Consider the following 19,799-nt stretch of genomic DNA (forward strand, 5'->3'; position numbering starts at 1 on the left):
TCAAAAGTTTATTCTACACAAAATATTTTCAAGAAATATTAAATTAAAAAAATTATTATTTTTATATTTTATTATTTAAAATTTTATATTATATTTCTCTAAATTACTAAATTAACTTTTTCAAACATATGTTTTTGAAAAAAATGGGGAGGTGGGAAGGAGGTGCCATGTGTCACATGCATGCATAACACGTGGCATTCTCTTGACATGTGGCACTATTATGGCTTATGTGACAATTCTATGATGTGGCACATGTCAGCAAGTGCGAGGTGGCAAGAAGAGGTCACATCCATTCACATCATTCTTACATCCATTCAAATCATTCTTACATCCACTCACATCATTTCTACATCCACTCATATCCACTCACATCATTCCTACATCCACTCACATCCATTCACATTATTCCTACATCCATTCACATCATTCCTATATCCATTCACATCCATTCACATCATTCCTACATCTATTCACATCCATTCACATCATTCTTATTTCTGATTAAGAATTATCCATGTTTTCTCGATGCATTCATATGAATATTTTCACATTCCTTCTCAAATTTCTCAAAATAAAATATGCTCAATATTCTTCTTTTTGAATAAAAGATTCATGGAATTTACAAAATCAATTATACTCACATTTACTCTTTTAGTATAAACACTAACCCATTTATTTAAATGAATCATTTTCATAATTCTCATAAATTGAATGATTTTATAAAATTTGTGCATAATCTTCTTTATTTTTCTGACTATTGAATAATGCTCAAAACTCCACTTTTAGCATAAAATTTATTTATGCATGTACATATATATAGATAAATATAACAAAAACTCCTATTTTCTCTATTTAAATAATTATGGAAAAATATTATAAAATTATTTTCCATAAATATAACAAAAATCATTCTTTTAGCATAAAAATGTCTATGCCTAGATTATGATGGGAATTCCTCTTTTTGCTTTATTAAATTTATGCATAAAAATAAGATTTATCTTTTTTCTGGAAAATTTTGCCATAGCTTCGCTGCAACTTCTAAGAATGTTTAATTTTCTAACTTTAAAAGAATATTCATAATTGAAATACGATAAGAACTCCTCTTTGAAACTAAAATAACATACTTATAATCATAATAACAAGCATAATTATAATTACATCTCTTGATTATTCTTAAATATCCATTCCTCATTTCCAAAAAAATTAGCATAACCATCTTCAACTTAAAATAAATTAATATGATTTTATTAATCATAAACAAGCTTAAAGAAATTAATCATAATTTTTAACTACATTAAAATCATAAAAATATCTAATCTTTTTCTCTAGCTTGTCAAGCCTAGACTTTTGTTTAAGATAATGGGTTTATCATTAAGAACCATCCTTCTAACAAGGATCTAACCATAAAGATGATTAATCTTTACAAAAAGAGAGATTTAAATATAAAAATACTAATTAAGCATAAAGATTAGAATTAAACCATTTAAACATTATGAATCATTAGAAAGCTTGATTTTAAGAAAAAACCATTCAATTGAAAGCTTCCCAAGCATTAGAGGGGTTGGGAAGGAGATAACCATTGAGAAGATAGAGAAACCGTTGGATTAAGGCCTACCTTTGATTTTGGCTTGATTCTTTAAAGAAAGAAGTGAAGCCCACAAAGAAATCTTTGGGTTGGGGAGGGTAATCTCTAAGAGAGGATGGAGAATTGTGAAGCTCCAAATCTTCCAAAAGTAGAGGCAAAATAGAGGGATAATAGAATTACACTAAAATGAAGATAATACTGGCATGTAATTACTCAAAGATGAAAATACAAAGGAATGAGGGTCTATTTATAGGTGAGGGAGGCCACTAACCAAGTCCAACTCGGAACTAGGGGCTTCTAGCTTTAGTTTGATCTACTTTGGATAATTTCTGGAGCAATTTGGCTCACTTTTTGATCCAGTTTAAGGAGGGAGGAGAGATATAAATATCTCATTTTTTGAATTTAAAATGCAAGGCAATGATGAAAAATTGATGAGTCCTTTCCTTCCTTTTAGTGAGGTGTCAAAAATTGATTTTTTTACTAATAAACCTTAATTTTACACAAGGTATGCCATTTAGCGTCTGAGTGTGTGTGACAGAGAGAGATGACGTCTTTTACCGTCTTTAAACCCAATACTTGGTCAACTCTTCATCTTATGTGAGCATTTACTCATTTTTGGGATATTTTATTTTATTCTTTGTATTTTTGTTATCCCAACACTATTGGCCCTTTAGAACCTTATTTGGACCTTAATCGAAAGTTTCTGAAAATGTGGACCCTTAGGCTAAGGTCTCCAATACATATATTCAGCTAATTTCTAATACACATTAGAAAATTCTTTTTTGAACTTCTGTTTCAAGGGAATTCATCTTAGATTTTAGGAGAAACTTTGTATCCAAAAATATCTCAAATTTGTATCATCTCTCTCTATAACATTTTCTCTCTCTAGGCCAAAACAAGGAAAAACAATGTTTTCTTGTACTCTGAATTGGGAGATGATTACAAAAACTAAAGGGAAGGTTCTTACACCTTTATATCTCCAAAGTTCGAGGGAGGAACCTTACAGGAAGCATCCAAGAAGCTAGCCAACATTCATTCATGATCAATTCTCCACCATAACAAACCTTTAAAAAAAAAGACTCATTTTCCTATAATGGGATCACAATGGTGAGGACTAGTAATCCAAATAATATCATAGCTTGCGGGCTATCCTAACACATAGTTTGGAAATACATCCTTTAATTATCTATACCCCTCCTTCAATTTCCATTATCACTTGAACAAAGGCGGAAAGTGAAGGCTGGAGATTGGCCTCTATCTTTTGTCAACTTTTATGCCAATACTAGAAAACACATAACAATTCGCTTGTTTGTGAAAGGAGTGTTTTAACAAGGTTGTAAAATTTTTTCCCCATTTCCAAGGAGTGTTTTTACAAGGTTGTAAAATTTTTTCCCCCATCAACAAATCTTAAACTTGTGTTAATAGAGAGGAAGAAACTTTGACGTACCTTGTGTTATAGACAATGAAATAATGAGAGTTATTTCAACAAATGACTAAAACACCACCTCTCCATCAAAGATATCTACTTCCAAATCATGATTATACGCATGGGATTTAGATCTAGTGGATATCTATCACAATTTGGAGATGATGATGATAACTCAAATTTTCATGGCACGAGTAAGAGGCAAGTACAAAAATAGCCTATAGAGTACCACCTCATCCATATACAAGCCTTGTGTACACTTAAAATGTACTAATTAGTACGCGACAAATATAAGAACCATCATATTGTGCTACACAAAACTAAACTAAGACAAATGTGTATTGTGCTACACAAAACTAAACTAAGACAAATGTGTACTAAAGGGAAACATGTTGACTCGCAGGTGGTTTATTCTTGGCCTTACATTTTTTGTGGTTGCTATACCATTGTGCAAATAAAAAGAGAGGGAGGAGTCACAACAAGGAGAATCATGTGTATACTACCATGAAGACCAAGGAGATCCATGTGTACCATGACTACACAATTGGGTACCCAAGGGGAAGCGACCTTGAGCTTTTAGGAAATAATAAATATCTACTATCACATAGGTAAGAAGATGCAAAAAAAAAGCGTAAACAAAAAAACCTCTAGCGAACATGGACTACTAAGACTCGTACCAAACCATAGTATGAGGTCATAAAGGAGTGTACATTGAACGGATTGGCAAGGAAAAGCACCCACTGAGAGAAGATCAACCACGCTCACTTTGGGAACAATCCTAACACATAGTTTGGAAATACATCCTTCAATTATCTATACCCCTCCAATTTCCATTATCACTTGAACAAAGGTGGAAAGTGAAGGCTAGAGATTGGCCTCTATCTTTTGTCAACTTTTATGCCAATACTAGAAAACACATAACAATTCACTTGTTTGTGAAAGGAGTGTTTTTACAAGGTTGTAAAATTTTGTGAAAGGAGTGTTTTTACAAGGTTGTAAAATTTTTTCCCCATTTCCAAGCTCTTAAAGTTTTTAGAATCAGCTTGGAATTGATAAAGATGAATTGTGTTGTCACTCCAACTGTTGGCATCCCACATTTAGAAGCTCAAAGGGAAAGCTTGAATGAAAGGAGGAAACTAGATCCACACTTCAACATGACCATCTTTGTCGAGAGAACCATCTTTCTAATGAATTCAAATCCTAATTTATGCCAATTTGCTTGATTTATCTTATAGTATTTGTATAAAAATAAGAAGATATGCAACTTTGACTTGCATGAGATAGAAACATTAATCAAACTCACTTTTTCTTTGTAGGTTGATGAAATGCTATAGGGAATGGCTTTTTTTTCTTTTGCTTCACTTTTATACAATAAACAACTAGATTTTCCTCCCCATGCTGGATACCCACCACAACAACATGCTAAAATTCTTCTTTTATTATTGTATTGATAGAGTAGCCCTTATCTTCTTTTATTCCTTAATGGGTAGAGTAGCCCTCGCCTTTGAGAAGTCTTATGACAAGATGGTCACCTATAGCTTTTGCACAACAAGTGAAGGGGTTTCTTTTGGTGCATACAATTGGTTTATATACAAGCTTCCTTTAAAGGGCAGTCGAATGGGGTTTAGGTAAAATGGAGTGTTGAACCTTGGGATGTTCATCATACCTCTTCATATCCCTTATTAAGTATACGAATCATTATTATAATCCTTGATCACAAGGATACAATGTTCGACATCACAAATGACTGATGAGAATGTCCTAGGTGCAAATTAGTTAAGTTTCTTTGCATTCACTAAATTTTAATAAAGTACATTGAAAAAGAAGTTAGCAAATTGACTTACACTAGACCTCTCAAGAAATAATTAATAGCTACCACATAGGTAAGAAAATGCCAAGGAATCCCAAACAACCACCTTTAGCCAACAATGCCTAATGAGACTAGTACTAAATGATATTCTCAGCTCAAAGGAATACATGCACCACAAAGCTTAGATTGCCAAAGAAAAGCACCTATTAAGAGAAGATCAACAAATCTTAAACTTGTGTTAATAGAGAGGAAGAAACTTTGACGTACCTTGTGTTATAGACAATGAAATAATGAGAGTTATTTCAACAAATGACTAAAACACCACCTCTCCATCAAAGATATCTACTTCCAAATCATGATTATACGCATGGGATTCAGATCTAGTGGATATCTATCACAATTTGGAGATGATGATGATAGCTCAAATTTTCATGGCACGACTAAGAGGCAAGTACAAAAATAGCCTATAGAGTACCACCTCATCCATATACAAGCCTTGTGTACACTTAAAATGTACTAATTAGTACGCGACAAATATAAGAACCATCATATTTTGCTACACAAAACTAAACTAAGACAAATGTGTATTGTGCTACACAAAACTAAACTAAGACAAATGTGTACTAAAGGGAAACATGTTGACTCGCAGGTGGTTTATTCTTGGCCTTACATTTTTTGTGGTTGCTATACCATTGTGCAAATAAAAAGAGAGGGAGGAGTCACAACAAGGAGAATCATGTGTATACTACCATGAAGACCAAGGAGATCCATGTGTACCATGACTACACAATTGGGTACCCAAGGGGAAGCGACCTTGAGCTTTCAGGAAATAATAAATATTTACTATCACATAGGTAAGAAGATGCAAAAAAAAAAGCGTAAACAAAACAACCTCTAGCGAACACGGACTACTAAGACTCGTACCAAACCATAGTATGAGGTCATAAAGGAGTGTACATTGAACGGATTGGCAAGGAAAAGCACCCACTGAGAGAAGATCAACCACGCTCACTTTGGGAACAATCCTAACACATAGTTTGGAAATACATCCTTCAATTATCTATACCCCTTCTTCAATTTCCATTATCACTTGAACAAAGGCGGAAAGTGAAGGCTGGAGATTGGCCTCTATCTTTTGTCAACTTTTATGCCAATACTAGAAAACACATAACAATTCACTTGTTTGTGAAAGGAGTGTTTTTACAAGGTTGTAAAATTTTTTCCCCATTTCCAAGCTCTTAAAGTTTTTAGAATCAGCTTGGAATTGATAAAGATGAATTGCGTTGTCACTCCAACTGTTGGCATCCCACATTTAGAAGCTCAAAGGGAAAGCTTGAATGAAAGGAGGAAACTAGATCCACACTTCAACATGACCATCTTTGTCGAGAGAACCATCTTTCTAATGAATTCAAATCCTAATTTATGCCATTTTGCTTGATTTATCTTATAGTATTTGTATAAAAATAAGAAGATATGCAACTTTGACTTGCATGAGATAGAAACGTCAATCAAACTCACTTTTTCTTTGTAGGCTGATGAAATGCTATAGGGAATGGCTTTTTTTTCTTTTGCTTCACTTTTATACAATAAACAACTAGATTTTCCTCCCCATGCTGGATACCCACCACAACAACATGCTAAAATTCTTGTTTTATTATTGTATTGATAGAGTAGCCCTTATCTTCTTTTATTCCTTAATGGGTAGAGTAGTCCTCGCCCTTGAGAAGTCTTATGACAAGATGGTCACCTATAGCTTTTGCACAACAAGTGAAGGGGTTTCTTTTGGTGCATACAATTGGTTTATATACAAGCTTCCTTTAAAGGGCAGTCGAATGGGGTTTAGGTAAAATGGAGTGTTGAACCTTGGGATGTTCATCATACCTCTTCATATCCCTTATTAAGTATACGAATCATTATTATAATCCTTGATCACAAGGATACAATGTTCGACATCACAAATGACTGATGAGAATGTCCTAGGTGCAAAGTAGTTAAGTTTCTTTGCATTCACTAAATTTTAATAAAGTACATTGAAAAAGAAGTTAGCAAATTGACTTACACTAGACCTCTCAAGAAATAATTAATAGCTACCACATAGGTAAAAAAATGCCAAGGAATCCCAAACAACCACCTTTAGCCAACAATGCCTAATGAGACTAGTACTAAATGATATTCTCAGCTCAAAGGAATACATGCACCACAAAGCTTAGATTGCCAAAGAAAAGCACCTGTTAAGAGAAGATCAACAAATCTTAAACTTGTGTTAATAGAGAGGAAGAAACTTTGACGAACCTTGTGTTATAGACAATGAAATAATGAGAGTTATTTCAACAAATTACTAAAATACCACGTCTCCAAAAAAGATATCTACTTCCAAATCATGATTATACGCATGGGATATAGATCTAGTGGATATCTATCACAATTTGGAGATGATGATGATAACTCAAAATTTCATGGCACGACTAAGAGGCAAGTACAAAAATAGCCTATAGAGTACCACCTCATCCATATACAAGCCTTGTGTACACTTAAAATGTACTAATTAGTGCGCGACAAATATAAGAACCATCACATTGTGCTACACAAAACTAAACTAAGACAAATGTGTATTGTGCTACACAAAACTAAACTAAGACAAATGTGTACTAAAGGGAAACATGTTGACTCGCAGGTGGTTTATCCTTGGGCTTACAGTTTCTGTGGTTGCTATACCATTGTGCAAAAAAAAAGAGAGGGAGGAGTCACAACAAGGAGAATCATGTGTATACTACCATGAAGACCAAGGAGATCCATGTGTACCATGACTACACAATTGGGAACCCAAGGGAAGCGACCTTGAGCTTTCAAGAAATAATAAATATCTACTATCACATAGGTAAGAAGATGCAAAAAAAAAAGCCTAAACAAAACAACCTCTAGCGAACACGGACTACTAAGACTCGTACCAAACCATAGTATGAGGTCATTAAGGAGTGTACATTGAATGGATTGGCAAGGAAAAGCACCCACTGAGAGAAGATCAACCACGCTCACTTTGGGAACAATCCTAACACATAGTTTGGAAATACATCCTTGAATTATCTATACCCCTCCTTCAATTTCCATTATCACTTGAACAAAGGCGGAAAGTGAAGGCTGGAGATTGGCCTCTATCTTTTGTCAACTTTTATGCCAATACTAGAAAACACATAACAATTCACTTGTTTGTGAAAGGAGTGTTTTTACAAGGTTGTAAAATTTTTTCCCCATTTCCAAGCTCTAAAGTTTTTAGAATCAGCTTGGAATTGATAAAGATGAATTGTGTTGTCACTCCAACTGTTGGCATCCCACATTTAGAAGCTCAAAGGGAAAGCTTGAATGAAAGGAGGAAGCTAGATCCACACTTCAACATGACAACCTTTGTCGAGAGAACCATCTTTCTAATGAATTCAAATCCTAATTTATGCCATTTTGCTTGATTTATCTTATAGTATTTGTATAAAAATAAGAAGATATGCAACTTTGACTTGCATGAGATAGAAACATTAATCAAACTCACTTTTTCTTTGTAGGCTGATGAAATGCCATAGGGAATGGCTTCTTTTTCTTTTGCTTCACTTTTATACAATAAACAACTAGATTTTCCTCCCCATGCTGGATACCCACCACAACAACATGCTAAAATTCTTCTTTTATTATTGTATTGATAGAGTAGCCCTTATCTTCTTTTATTCCTTAATGGGTAGAGTAGCCCTCGCCTTAATGGGTAGAGTAGCCCTTGCCTTTAAGAAGTCTTATGACAAGATGGTCACCTATAGCTTTTGCACAACAAGTGAAGGGGTTTCTTTTGGTGCATACAATTGGTTTATATACAAGCTTCCTTTAAAGGGCAGTCAAATGGGGTTTAGGTAAAAAGGAGTGTTGAACCTTGGGATGTTCATCATACCTCTTCATATCCCTTATTAAGTATACGAAACATTATTATAATCCTTGATCACAAGGATACAATGTTCGAGCATCACAAATGACTGATGAGAATGTCCTAGGTGCAAATTAGTTAAGTTTCTTTGCATTCACTAAATTTTAATAAAGTACATTGAAAAAGAAGTTAGCAAATTGACTTACACTAGACCTCTCAAGAAATAATTAATAGCTACCACATAGGTAAGAAAATGCCAGGGAATCCCAAACAACCACCTTTAGCCAACAATGCCTAATGAGACTAGTACTAAATGATATTCTTAGCTCAAAGGAATACATGCACCACAAAGCTTAGATTGCCAAAGAAAAGCACCTGTTAAGAGAAGATCAACAAATCTTAAACTTGTGTTAATAGAGAGGAAGAAACTTTGACGAACCTTGTGTTATAGACAATGAAATAATGAGAGTTATTTCAACAAATGACTAAAATACCACCTCTCCATCAAAGATATCAACTTCCAAATCATGATTATACGCATGGGATATAGATCTAGTGGATATCTATCACAACTTGGAGATGATGATGATAACTCAAATTTTCATGGCACGACTAAGAGGCAAGTACAAAAATAGCCTATAGAGCACCACCTCATCCATATACAAGCCTTGTGTACACTTAAAATGTACTAATTAGTGCGCGACAAATATAAGAACCATCATATTGTGCTACACAAAACTAAACTAAGACAAATGTGTATTGTGCTACACAAAACTAAACTAAGACAAATGTGTACTAAAGGGAAACATGTTGACTCGCAGGTGGTTTATCCTTGGGCTTACATTTTTTGTGGTTGCTATACCATTGTGCAAAAAAAAAGAGAGGGAGGAGTCACAACAAGGAGAATCATGTGTATACTACCATGAAGACCAAGGAGATCCATGTGTACCATGACTACACAATTGGGTACCCAAGGGAAGCGACCTTGAGCTTTCAGGAAATAATAAATATCTACTATCACATAGGTAAGAAGATGCAAAAAAAAAAAGCCTAAACAAAACAACCTCTAGCGAACACGGACTACTAAGACTCGTACCAAACCATAGTATGAGGTCATTAAGGAGTGTACATTGAATGGATTGCAAGGAAAAGCACCCACTGAGAGAAGATCAACCACGCTCACTTTGGGAACAATCCTCACACATAGTTTGGAAATACATCCTTCAATTATCTATACCCCTCCTTCAATTTCCATTATCACTTGAACAAAGGCGGAAAGTGAAGGCTGGAGATTGGCCTCTATCTTTTGTCAACTTTTATGCCAATACTAGAAAACACATAACAATTCACTTGTTTGTGAAAGGAGTGTTTTTACAATTCACTTGTTTGTGAAAGGAGTGTTTTTACAAGGTTGTAAAATTTTTTCCCCATTTCCAAGCTCTTAAAGTTTTTAGAATCAGCTTGGAATTGATAAAGATGAATTGTGTTGTCACTCCAACTGTTGGCATCCCACATTTAGAAGCTCAAAGGGAAAGCTTGAATGAAAGGAGGAAGCTAGATCCACACTTCAACATGACCATCTTTGTCGAGAGAACCATCTTTCTAATGAATTCAAATCCTAATTTATGCCATTTTGCCTTATTTATCTTATAGTATTTGTATAAAAATAAGAAGATATGCAACTTTGACTTGCATGAGATAGAAACGTTAATCAAACTCACTTTTTCTTTGTAGGCTGATGAAATGCTATAGGGAATGGCTTTTTTTCTTTTGCTTCACTTTTATACAATAAACAACTAGATTTTCCTCCCCATGCTGGATACCCACCACAACAACATGCTAAAATTCTTCTTTTATTATTGTATTGATAGAGTAGCCCTTATCTTCTTTTATTCCTTAATGGGTAGAGTAGCCCTCGCCTTAATGGGTAGAGTAGCCCTCGCCTTTGAGAAGTCTTATGACAAGATGGTCACCTATAGCTTTTGCACAACAAGTGAAGGGGTTTCTTTTGGTGCATACAATTGGTTTATATACAAGCTTCCTTTAAAGGGCAGTAGAATGGGGTTTAGGTAAAATGGAGTGTTGAACCTTGGGATGTTCATCATACCTCTTCATATCCCTTATTAAGTATACGAATCATTATTATAATCCTTGATCACAACGAAACAATGTTCGAGCATCACAAATGACTGATGAGAATGTCCTAGGTGCAAATTAGTTAAGTTTCTTTGCATTCACTAAATTTTAATAAAGTACATTGAAAAAGAAGTTAGCAAATTGACTTACACTAGACCTCTCAAGAAATAATTAATAGCTACCACATAGGTAAGAAAATGCCAAGGAATCCCAAACAACCACCTTTAGCCAACAATGCCTAATGAGACTAGTACTAAATGATATTCTCAGCTCAAAGGAATACATGCACCACAAAGCTTAGATTGCCAAAGAAAAGCACCTGTTAAGAGAAGATCAACAAATCTTAAACTTGTGTTAATAGAGAGGAAGAAACTTTGACGTACCTGGTGTTATAGACAATAAAATAATGAGAGTTATTTCAACAAATGACTAAAACACCACCTCTCCATCAAAGATATCTACTTCCAAATCATGATTATACGCATGGGATTTAGATCTAGTGGATATCTATCACAATTTGGAGATGATGATGATAACTCAAATTTTCATGGCACGACTAAGAGGCAAGTACAAAAATAGCCTATAGAGTACCACCTCATCCATATACAAGCCTTGTGTACACTTAAAATGTACTAATTAGTACGCGACAAATATAAGAACCATCATATTGTGCTACACAAAACTAAACTAAGACAAATGTGTATTGTGCTACACAAAACTAAACTAAGACAAATGTGTACTAAAGGGAAACATGTTGACTCGCAGGTGGTTTATCCTTTGGCTTACATTTTTTGTGGTTGCTATACCATTGTGCAAAAAAAAAAGAGAGGGAGGAGTCACAACATGGAGAATCATGTGTATACTACCATGAAGACCAAGGAGATCCATGTGTACCATGACTACACAATTGGGTACCCAAGGGAAGCGACCTTGAGCTTTCAGGAAATAATAAATACCTACTATCACATAGGTAAGAAGATGCAAAAAAAAAAAAAGCCTAAACAAAACAACCTCTAGCGAACACGGACTATTAAGACTCGTACCAAACCATAGTATGAGGTCATTAAAGAGTGTACATTGAATGGATTGGCAAGGAAAAGCACCCACTGAGAGATGATCAACCACGCTCACTTTGGGAACAATCCTAACACATAGTTTGGAAATACATCCTTCAATTATCTATACCCCTCCTTCAATTTCCATTATCACTTGAACAAAGGCGGAAAGTGAAGGCTGGAGATTGGCCTCTATCTTTTGTCAACTTTTATGCCAATACTAGAAAACACATAACAATTCACTTGTTTGTGAAAGGAGTGTTCTTACAAGGTTGTAAAATTTTTTCCCCATTTCCAAGCTCTTAAAGTTTTTAGAATCAGCTTGGAATTGATAAAGATGAATTGTGTTGTCACTCCAACTGTTGGCATCCCACATTTAGAAGCTCAAAGGGAAAGCTTGAATGAAAGGAGGAAACTAGATCCACACTTCAACATGACCATCTTTGTCGAGAGAACCATCTTTCTAATGAATTCAAATCCTAATTTATGCCATTTTGCTTGATTTATCTTATAGTATTTGTATAAAAATAAGAAGATATGCAACTTTGACTTGCATGAGATAGAAACGTTAATCAAACTCACTTTTTCTTTGTAGGCTGATGAAATGCTATAGGGAATGGCTTTTTTTCTTTTGCTTCACTTTTATACAATAAACAACTAGATTTTCCTCCCCATGCTGGATACCCACCACAACAACATGCTAAAATTCTTCTTTTATTATTGTATTGATAGAGTAGCCCTTATCTTCTTTTATTCCTTAATGGGTAGAGTAGCCCTCGCCTTTGAGAAGTCTTATGACAAGATGGTCACCTATAGCTTTTGCACAACAAGTGAAATGATACTATCAGCACAAAGGAATAAATGCACCACAAAGCTTAGATTGCCAAAGAAAATCACCTGTTAAGAGAAGATCAACAATTTGTGTTAAGAGAGAGGAAGAATCTTTGACGCAGCTTGTGTTATAGACAATGAAATAATGAGAGTTATTTCAACAGATGACTAAAACACCACCTCTCCATCAAAGATATCTACTTCCAAATCATGATTATACGCATGGGAGTTAGATCCAGTGGATATCTATCACAATTTGGAGATGATGATGATAACTCAAATTTTCGTGGCACGGCGAAGAGGCAAGTACAAAAATAGCCTATAGAGTACCACCTCATCCATATACAAGCCTTGTGTACACTTAAAATGTATTAATGTACGCGACAAATATAGGAACCATCATATTGTGCTACACAAAACTAAACTAAGACAAATGTGTATTGTGCTACACAAAACTAAGCTAAGACAAATGTGTACTAAAGGGAAACATGTTGACTCGTAGGTGGTTTATCCTTGGGCTTAGATTTTTTGTGGTTGCTATACCTAGAAATACATTGTGCAAATAAAAAGAGAGGGAGGAGTCACAACAAGGAGAATCATGTGTATACTACCACGAAGACCAAGGAGATCCATGTGTACCATGACTACACAATTGGGTACCCACCAAGGTAAGCGACCTTGAGTTTTCAGGAAATAATAAATATCAACTATCACATAGGTAAGAAGATGCAAAAAAAAAGCCCAAACAAAACAAGCTCTAGCGAACACGGAGTAGTAAGACTCGTACCAAACCATAGTATGAGGTCATTAAGGAGTGTACATTGAATGGATTGGCAAGGACTGAGAGAAGATCCACCACGCGCACTTTGGGAACAATCCAAGTGCACCTTATAGGTTTTGCTATGACATAAGAAGAGTTATTTCAATTTGACGTCATCTACATCAAAGATAGATCGCTACTTCCAAGATCATCCTCTACATCAAAGATCGCTACTTCAAGATCAGCATCATATTATTCATGGAAGTTAGATCCATTACATATTTATCACAACTTGGAGATAGCCTCGACAACTCCTCAAAATTTTGTGGCATGGCTAAGAGGCAAGTATAATAGCCTTTAATGTACCACCTCATCCATATAGTCCATCCTCTCACTATCTCTCTCTCTCTCTCTCTCTCTTTCTCCTCATTCATATATGCTACACATCAGCAAAACAAATCATCATACATGTCCGTGATGTTGAACAAGCTAAGCTAGATAGACATTATCGACAAAAGCTTCCAATTCTTTAAAAAGAGAAGTTGTCATACATTCTTTCTTTTTTTTTTTTAAACTTCTACAAGAACACCCAAAACTGGTCCCTCTACTACACATCCAGGAAGGACCCTGTAATATAAACACACATGACGACCATCACTCGACCACATACATAGCCAGAGAGAGAGAGAGAGAGAGAGAGAGAGTGTGTCTTTGAACGATTCCTCTCAGCCCGAGTTCTGGACACTTCTGACGGCAGACTTGGGCTCCGGCGGGGGCACTTTGGGGACGGTGACGGTGAGCACGCCGTTCTCCATGGCCGCCTTCACCTCCTCCACCTTGGCGTTGTCGGGGAGGCGGAACCGTCGAAGGAAGCTGCCCTGCGCCCGCTCTACGCGGTGCCACCTGTCCGAGGAAGCCGTCTCCTCCTTCTTGCGCTCGCCGCTGATCTGCAGCACGCGCCCGTCTTCCACCTGCACCTTCACGTCCTCCTTGGCCAGACCTGCAGAGCACACACACGGGGGCACACTACTTTGCTCATGCGAATATTCGAGCAGTCAATTCCGATAAAAGCGACGGAGGAGGAAGGGGGAAAGGGGCGGGGGGGCGATATCCTTACCAGGCAGGTTGGCCTTGAAGATGTGGGAATCCGAGGTCTCCTTCCAGTCCACCTGCGTATTAGCCACCGCAGCCACGTCCCGGGCGAAGCTGGGGTGCTCCGGGAAGCTGGCGCGCAGAGAGGAAGAGAAAGACGGGAAGGCGAGCGAATCGAAGAGCATGGGGTCGAAGGGATCTTCGCCTGATCTGCTGCGGCCGAACAAAGAGAGGGCCATTTCTTCCTTCTACTGTACTGTACTGCTGTACTGGTTGTACTGTACTGCTGTACTGGTTGTACTGTACTGCTGTACTGTACTGCTGTGAAGGCAGCAGAGAGAGAGAGAGAGAGAGTGTATATATATTATGTAACCGCTGTGAGGGGGGCGCGCGAATTGAGATGCGATGAGATGCAGAGAGAGAGAGAGAGAGAGAGAGAGAGAGAAGCTGCTGTGAGGGGGGCGCGCGAGCGATGAGATGAGGAGAGTCGCTCTGTGGAGGTTTATTATAAACGTAGTAGTAGCGGAGGAGGGCCTACCTGCTTCCCGAACAGTCCTTTCCGAGGGTTCTAGAAGCCTCTACGTCCTACCTCTAATGTTGGGAAGATGTGAACGGACGTTGTATTGCGGATCTTGCGATATTTGCAGGGTACGAAGGATCTTGGACTCTTCTACGACATTGGAGGTGAAACGAAGGACCGAGTTCGACTCCAAGGTTGGAGTGACTCAGATTGGGGAGGAGATCTAGACACAAGGAGATCTACATCAAGCTACAGTTTTACCCTCGACTTAGGAGCTGTTTCATAGAGCAGCAAGAGGCAGCCAACTATTGCCTTGTCCTCCTCTTCAGCGCCAGATGGGCGCAAAAGTGCTCCAAAAAAAACTAGGGTTTAGTGTAAATCCAACTTCAGATTTTTGAAAATTACATTTTGAAATTTGAGTTGAAGGTAGGCAAATTTTTAAGGGTTGTAGTAGTAAAACCTTTTAATTTTCAAAATTTTCTCTTGCCCCAACTTGATGAGCAGGTCACTTTTATTCTCATTTTTTCTTGTCAACATTATGGTCTCAAATGAGTATATAATATTACATCCATAAATATTATTAAAAAACGTACAGTGGTGTGTCATCTTGGGCTTGGCGACGTAGGTGTACTCCAACTATAGAATCAATGCTAGTAGTATAAAGGTGAAATGGTCTATAGTTGGACTACGTAGGTGTAGTCCAACTATAGAATCAATGCTAGTAGTATAAAGGTGAAATGGTCTACTAGGTACAACATGAGTGATAGCCCGTGTTGAGCTTAACATCTCAACACTCCCCTCAAGATGTTGAAGATCCATCGTGTCACGGTGAAAGCATGATAGGGTGTACATAATATTGACCAAAATAGTACAAAAGTTCAAGAGTACTAATATCCTATGTGAGAATATTTCTTTAAGAATTTTCTTTCATAAAACATTACATTACATAAAACATTACATTCAACGTAGCCAAACCTAAAAAGTAATCTAGTTTGACATGTAGAAAAAAAGCAAAGTACTCACAAGTACCAAAATAGTACCAATTTTTTTTTAATGAAAAGGAGTAAAGACCATATTAGGGAGTTTTGAAAAAACCCAATCCCCATTTTGCAAGATCAAAAAATGGGTAGCACCGTGAAGCCTTTTAAGATTTTGTCAAAACCCCCGCATGTGACATATCATTTGGAAAGCTCTTAAAGAGTAGGTTCAAAATCTACCTTCTTCGACAACTTTTGAATTTGTATGATCAAGATACACCAAAATGTAGATTGAAAAGAAAATTCCCAAAGTACCTTTTTTTTGACACCCTTTCATGCTTTCACTCATCAGCTAATAAATGCTCTAGTCGTGTATAGGTGGAGTAATCACCTAGGGACATCATGAGTGTCAGTAGCTCGTGTTGATCTTGACATCTCAAAACTCCCCCTTGAGCTAAACTACACATTAGGGGAAATTCGGGCTCCAAATGGGCCTTTTAGAGCCCATTAAAACAATATAAGGCTAGCCAATGAGAGTGCTTGGATTCTAGATCCATGTAACATGGATCTTTTTTGTCACAGTGGTCCCCACAATTTCGAGCTCAAAAAAGAGGAATAAAATATATTGGCATAAAACTCAAAAATAGAAGAATATCAGGCCTGAATACCACCTACCAAAACGTATGTCAAAAGGAATATCAAGAAAACAAGCCATAGTGATTGAAAGCTAGTCTAATTGAAGACTTTCTCCATAGTTTGAACTTAGTTCTCTTCGTTGCCCAACTCTCTTACAACCTCACTTATTTCTGTCATATCTGCTTCATCTTTCCTCCTTTTCTCTCAGCCTCTTTTTTTCCCATCTTAATAGTCTCATAAACTTTGTTAAGCTATGTTTTCTAATCATGATTTCTTCGTAATTTTATTTTGTTTGTTATGTTCGTTAATCTTCCTAACCATGATGTCATTTGTGAAAACTTACAGGATTATTTTACAACTTGACTACAAGTGCAAGATTCACAACATTTCTTTAAAGTTTTGTTTTCATTATTTAGATTGTTGAGCCAAACGAAATGATAATAATGTTCTTTTTTCCCTTTGTAGATGAGCTCTAGGAGAAAACACATTTGTAACGTTGAAAGTGTGGAGCTTTTCAACAGGAAGGATGTTGATGGGGCAGCTACATCCCTCAGCAGTTTAGGAAGTCAGATTAGATCACGATGAGACCCAAGACTCAAGGAGCATTCAAAGTAAAATGAAAAGACAATGGTGATCCTAACAAGCTTTGGAAAGTCAGATTAGATCACGATGAGACCCAAGACTCAAGGAGCATTCAAAGTAAAATGAAAAGATGGTGATCCTAACAAGCATTGGAAAGGTAGGATCGTGGAGTTCTCTAGGCAGCCACATGGTGCAATCGAGGTCGTTGTACATCATGTTTATATGCACATGGACATAATGCTACATCACCACGATGAAAATACAAGATCTAAGACAAATAGTAAGATTCAATAAGTAGTCTTTGTGTCGCTCAATATTTTCCTAGCTCAAAAAGTTTTGCTCGGGGGTATCTTTGACAATTATTGGCCTATCATGAGGAATTACAATCATTATTTTAGAGATCATCTCTTAGATGTCTTAGATGAGATGCTTTCCCTCCTAGCAAGACCTTGGAGATTATGTTTCCACATCCATGTAGCAAGCATGGACTTCCATGAGTGGAAGTGGCATGTTGATACCCCCCTCTCCTCATTTAAGGTGTTGCGTTCTATTGCCTCTTACTTCAAGAGGGCATAAATTTAGCCCTCTTTTTGTGAGATTCAAGAGAGTGGCATTGGTTGAACCCTAAAATTCCATATGCCGGCCATGTTGTGCCCTTTATTACTTATTCTATTAAACTAGGTAGATAGATCCTTATACAGACAAATTTGTTGTAGCACACTCAAGAACCTTAACAGTTGAAGTTAGATAGATACTTATGCAGATGCATTTGTTGTAGCACACTTAAGCACCTTAGCAGTTGAAGTTAGTTTTTAGTAATACAGTGAATTTATGAGAAGTAATGGCTATGGTAACCTCATTAATTATGGTGTACATGATGGAAAATGGCATTCTTGTTCTATAGGCCTAAAACTTCATTTCACAATAACTCATGTTGGCTAGGGAGTGATGATATGGCACACATGGGCTTAAATTTTATGGACCTGCGAGAGAGTGCTAGCTCTCTTCCTATAAGATTTCTAGCATTACATTTAGGTCAAATTCTATCCTTGGAGAGTAAGTTATTGCCTCTTATTAATAGAGCATTGAGCTTAGAGCCTATCTAGCATGGCAATGGAGGACAACCTAGCTCTTACCAATATGGTCAATGTTGCCCTTTGAAAAAATCCCCATGACACAAACTAAGGAAAGCTAAGAAATAAATTTTGACGTTGATGGATTTATTTGATGTTACAAATGTGTACATGTAAATAAATCACCCCTCTAGGCTATTTGTAGAGTTGTGTGTAGAGTCATTTACTTGTTTTGGGACCTATCCAAATAGTAATGAGTATCCTATGGCACAATCACAAATTGAGAAGCCTTAAAATAAAAGCACCTAATAAAATGTCATTTTTCATTTAGATATTCAAAATATAAAGTCATTCTTGATATAACATCTCTCAATCGCATCATGAAATTAGATATATTATATAAGCAAGTTGCTTAGAAATAATCTCACTTGATCTTGGACCTTTTCTTGATATCATTATGGAACTAGCTCTTGGGATTGGTGTCAATCCCAAGAGAAACGCCTTTTATTTCCACCAATATACCATGATGATTGCTGTTTTGCCATATATATATAGGCAGTGATGTGTGTGAACACACTTAGGACCGTCGGGGCACTTTTTCCCTCTTTAGGAGGTTTTTTCCCCCGGCTTATATATACGCCCATCATACTAGGGCTAACTTATCTTTTGTACATTGACACAATCTAATACATTGTGTGTTGTGTGCATTCTTGCTTCTTCTTCTCCAAGCTTTGTGTGCTTTCCTGCAACCCTAATTCCAACAATTGGTATCAGAGCAGGCATCGGCTCCCAGGGCTACGCCGCCAGTACCCTCCGACTCACATTCTCCGATTGAGGTGAGCTTTCACGAGCGCTTGCAAGTCCCTATACTCTGTAAATAAGCCCGTTCTCAGAAATCGCATCTGAGGTCGTTTCGGGCTCCGTTTTTGCATTTCAAGTTCTGCATAGGTGTTTTCGTCATTTTCTGCAGAGATTTCGACAGTGCAGTTTTCTGCAAAACAGGCATACGTATTCTTTTGTGGATCGTGCTACATAGCACGAGTTGTTTTCTGTTCAGTCTTTGCTTCATTACAAGTAGCTTTTGCATCAGTTTCAGTCAGTGGCCATGGCTGATGACAACAATGATGTATTTCACATGTTGTCTGCTGAAGACAAACTGGATGGAGACAGCAACTACCCACTTTGGGCATACATGATGTTGCATGTTTTGGTTGCAAAAGGAGTGTGGAACATTGTGCAGGGTATGGATGTACATCCAGGTTCTTTGGATGTAGGATCTATTGAGGATGTTGCAGGTTCTAGCAGCTCTACTGTTGCTGCTGTTTTACCCACTGCTGAACAAGCTCGTTGGGATAGTAAAGATGCACAGGCTCATGCCTTGATTGCACTTTCTGTCAAACGTAATATCACCCCAC

At 36.8% G+C, this 19,799-nt stretch overlaps 2 protein-coding genes across 2 annotated transcripts in view; both read right to left on the reverse strand.

Moving 5' to 3' along the window:
• The window catches only part of LOC147617746 (uncharacterized), a 277,309-nt gene that overhangs the window by 31,938 nt on the left and 225,572 nt on the right, over nt 1–19,799 (reverse strand). The gene's annotated exons all lie outside the window — the stretch shown is intronic.
• On the reverse strand, nt 14,010–14,928 carry LOC147617748 (18.1 kDa class I heat shock protein-like). Its single transcript, XM_086775565.1, has 2 exons — nt 14,622–14,928; nt 14,010–14,504 (listed from the first exon to the last, which is right to left on the reverse strand). The coding sequence occupies exons 1-2, from the start codon at nt 14,833–14,835 to the stop codon at nt 14,230–14,232; spliced, it is 489 nt and encodes a 162-aa protein (XP_086631691.1). The 5' UTR covers nt 14,836–14,928; the 3' UTR covers nt 14,010–14,229.

Source organism: Cibotium barometz, chromosome 36 (assembly GCF_041138505.1).
Source record: "Cibotium barometz isolate CiBa-2024 chromosome 36, ASM4113850v1, whole genome shotgun sequence".
Taxonomy (NCBI): Eukaryota; Viridiplantae; Streptophyta; class Polypodiopsida; order Cyatheales; family Cibotiaceae; genus Cibotium; species Cibotium barometz.

What these genes read in the sequence shown, in the direction of transcription:
- LOC147617748 (XM_086775565.1), bottom strand. Translation starts at nt 14,835, where the DNA reads ATGGCCCTCTCTTTGTTCGGCCGCAGCAGATCAGGCGAAGATCCCTTC. An exon ending in CTTCAAGGCCAACCTGCCTG is followed by an intron (nt 14,505 to 14,621) that starts GTAAGGATATCG and finishes TGTGCTCTGCAG; the next exon opens with GTCTGGCCAAGGAGGACGTG.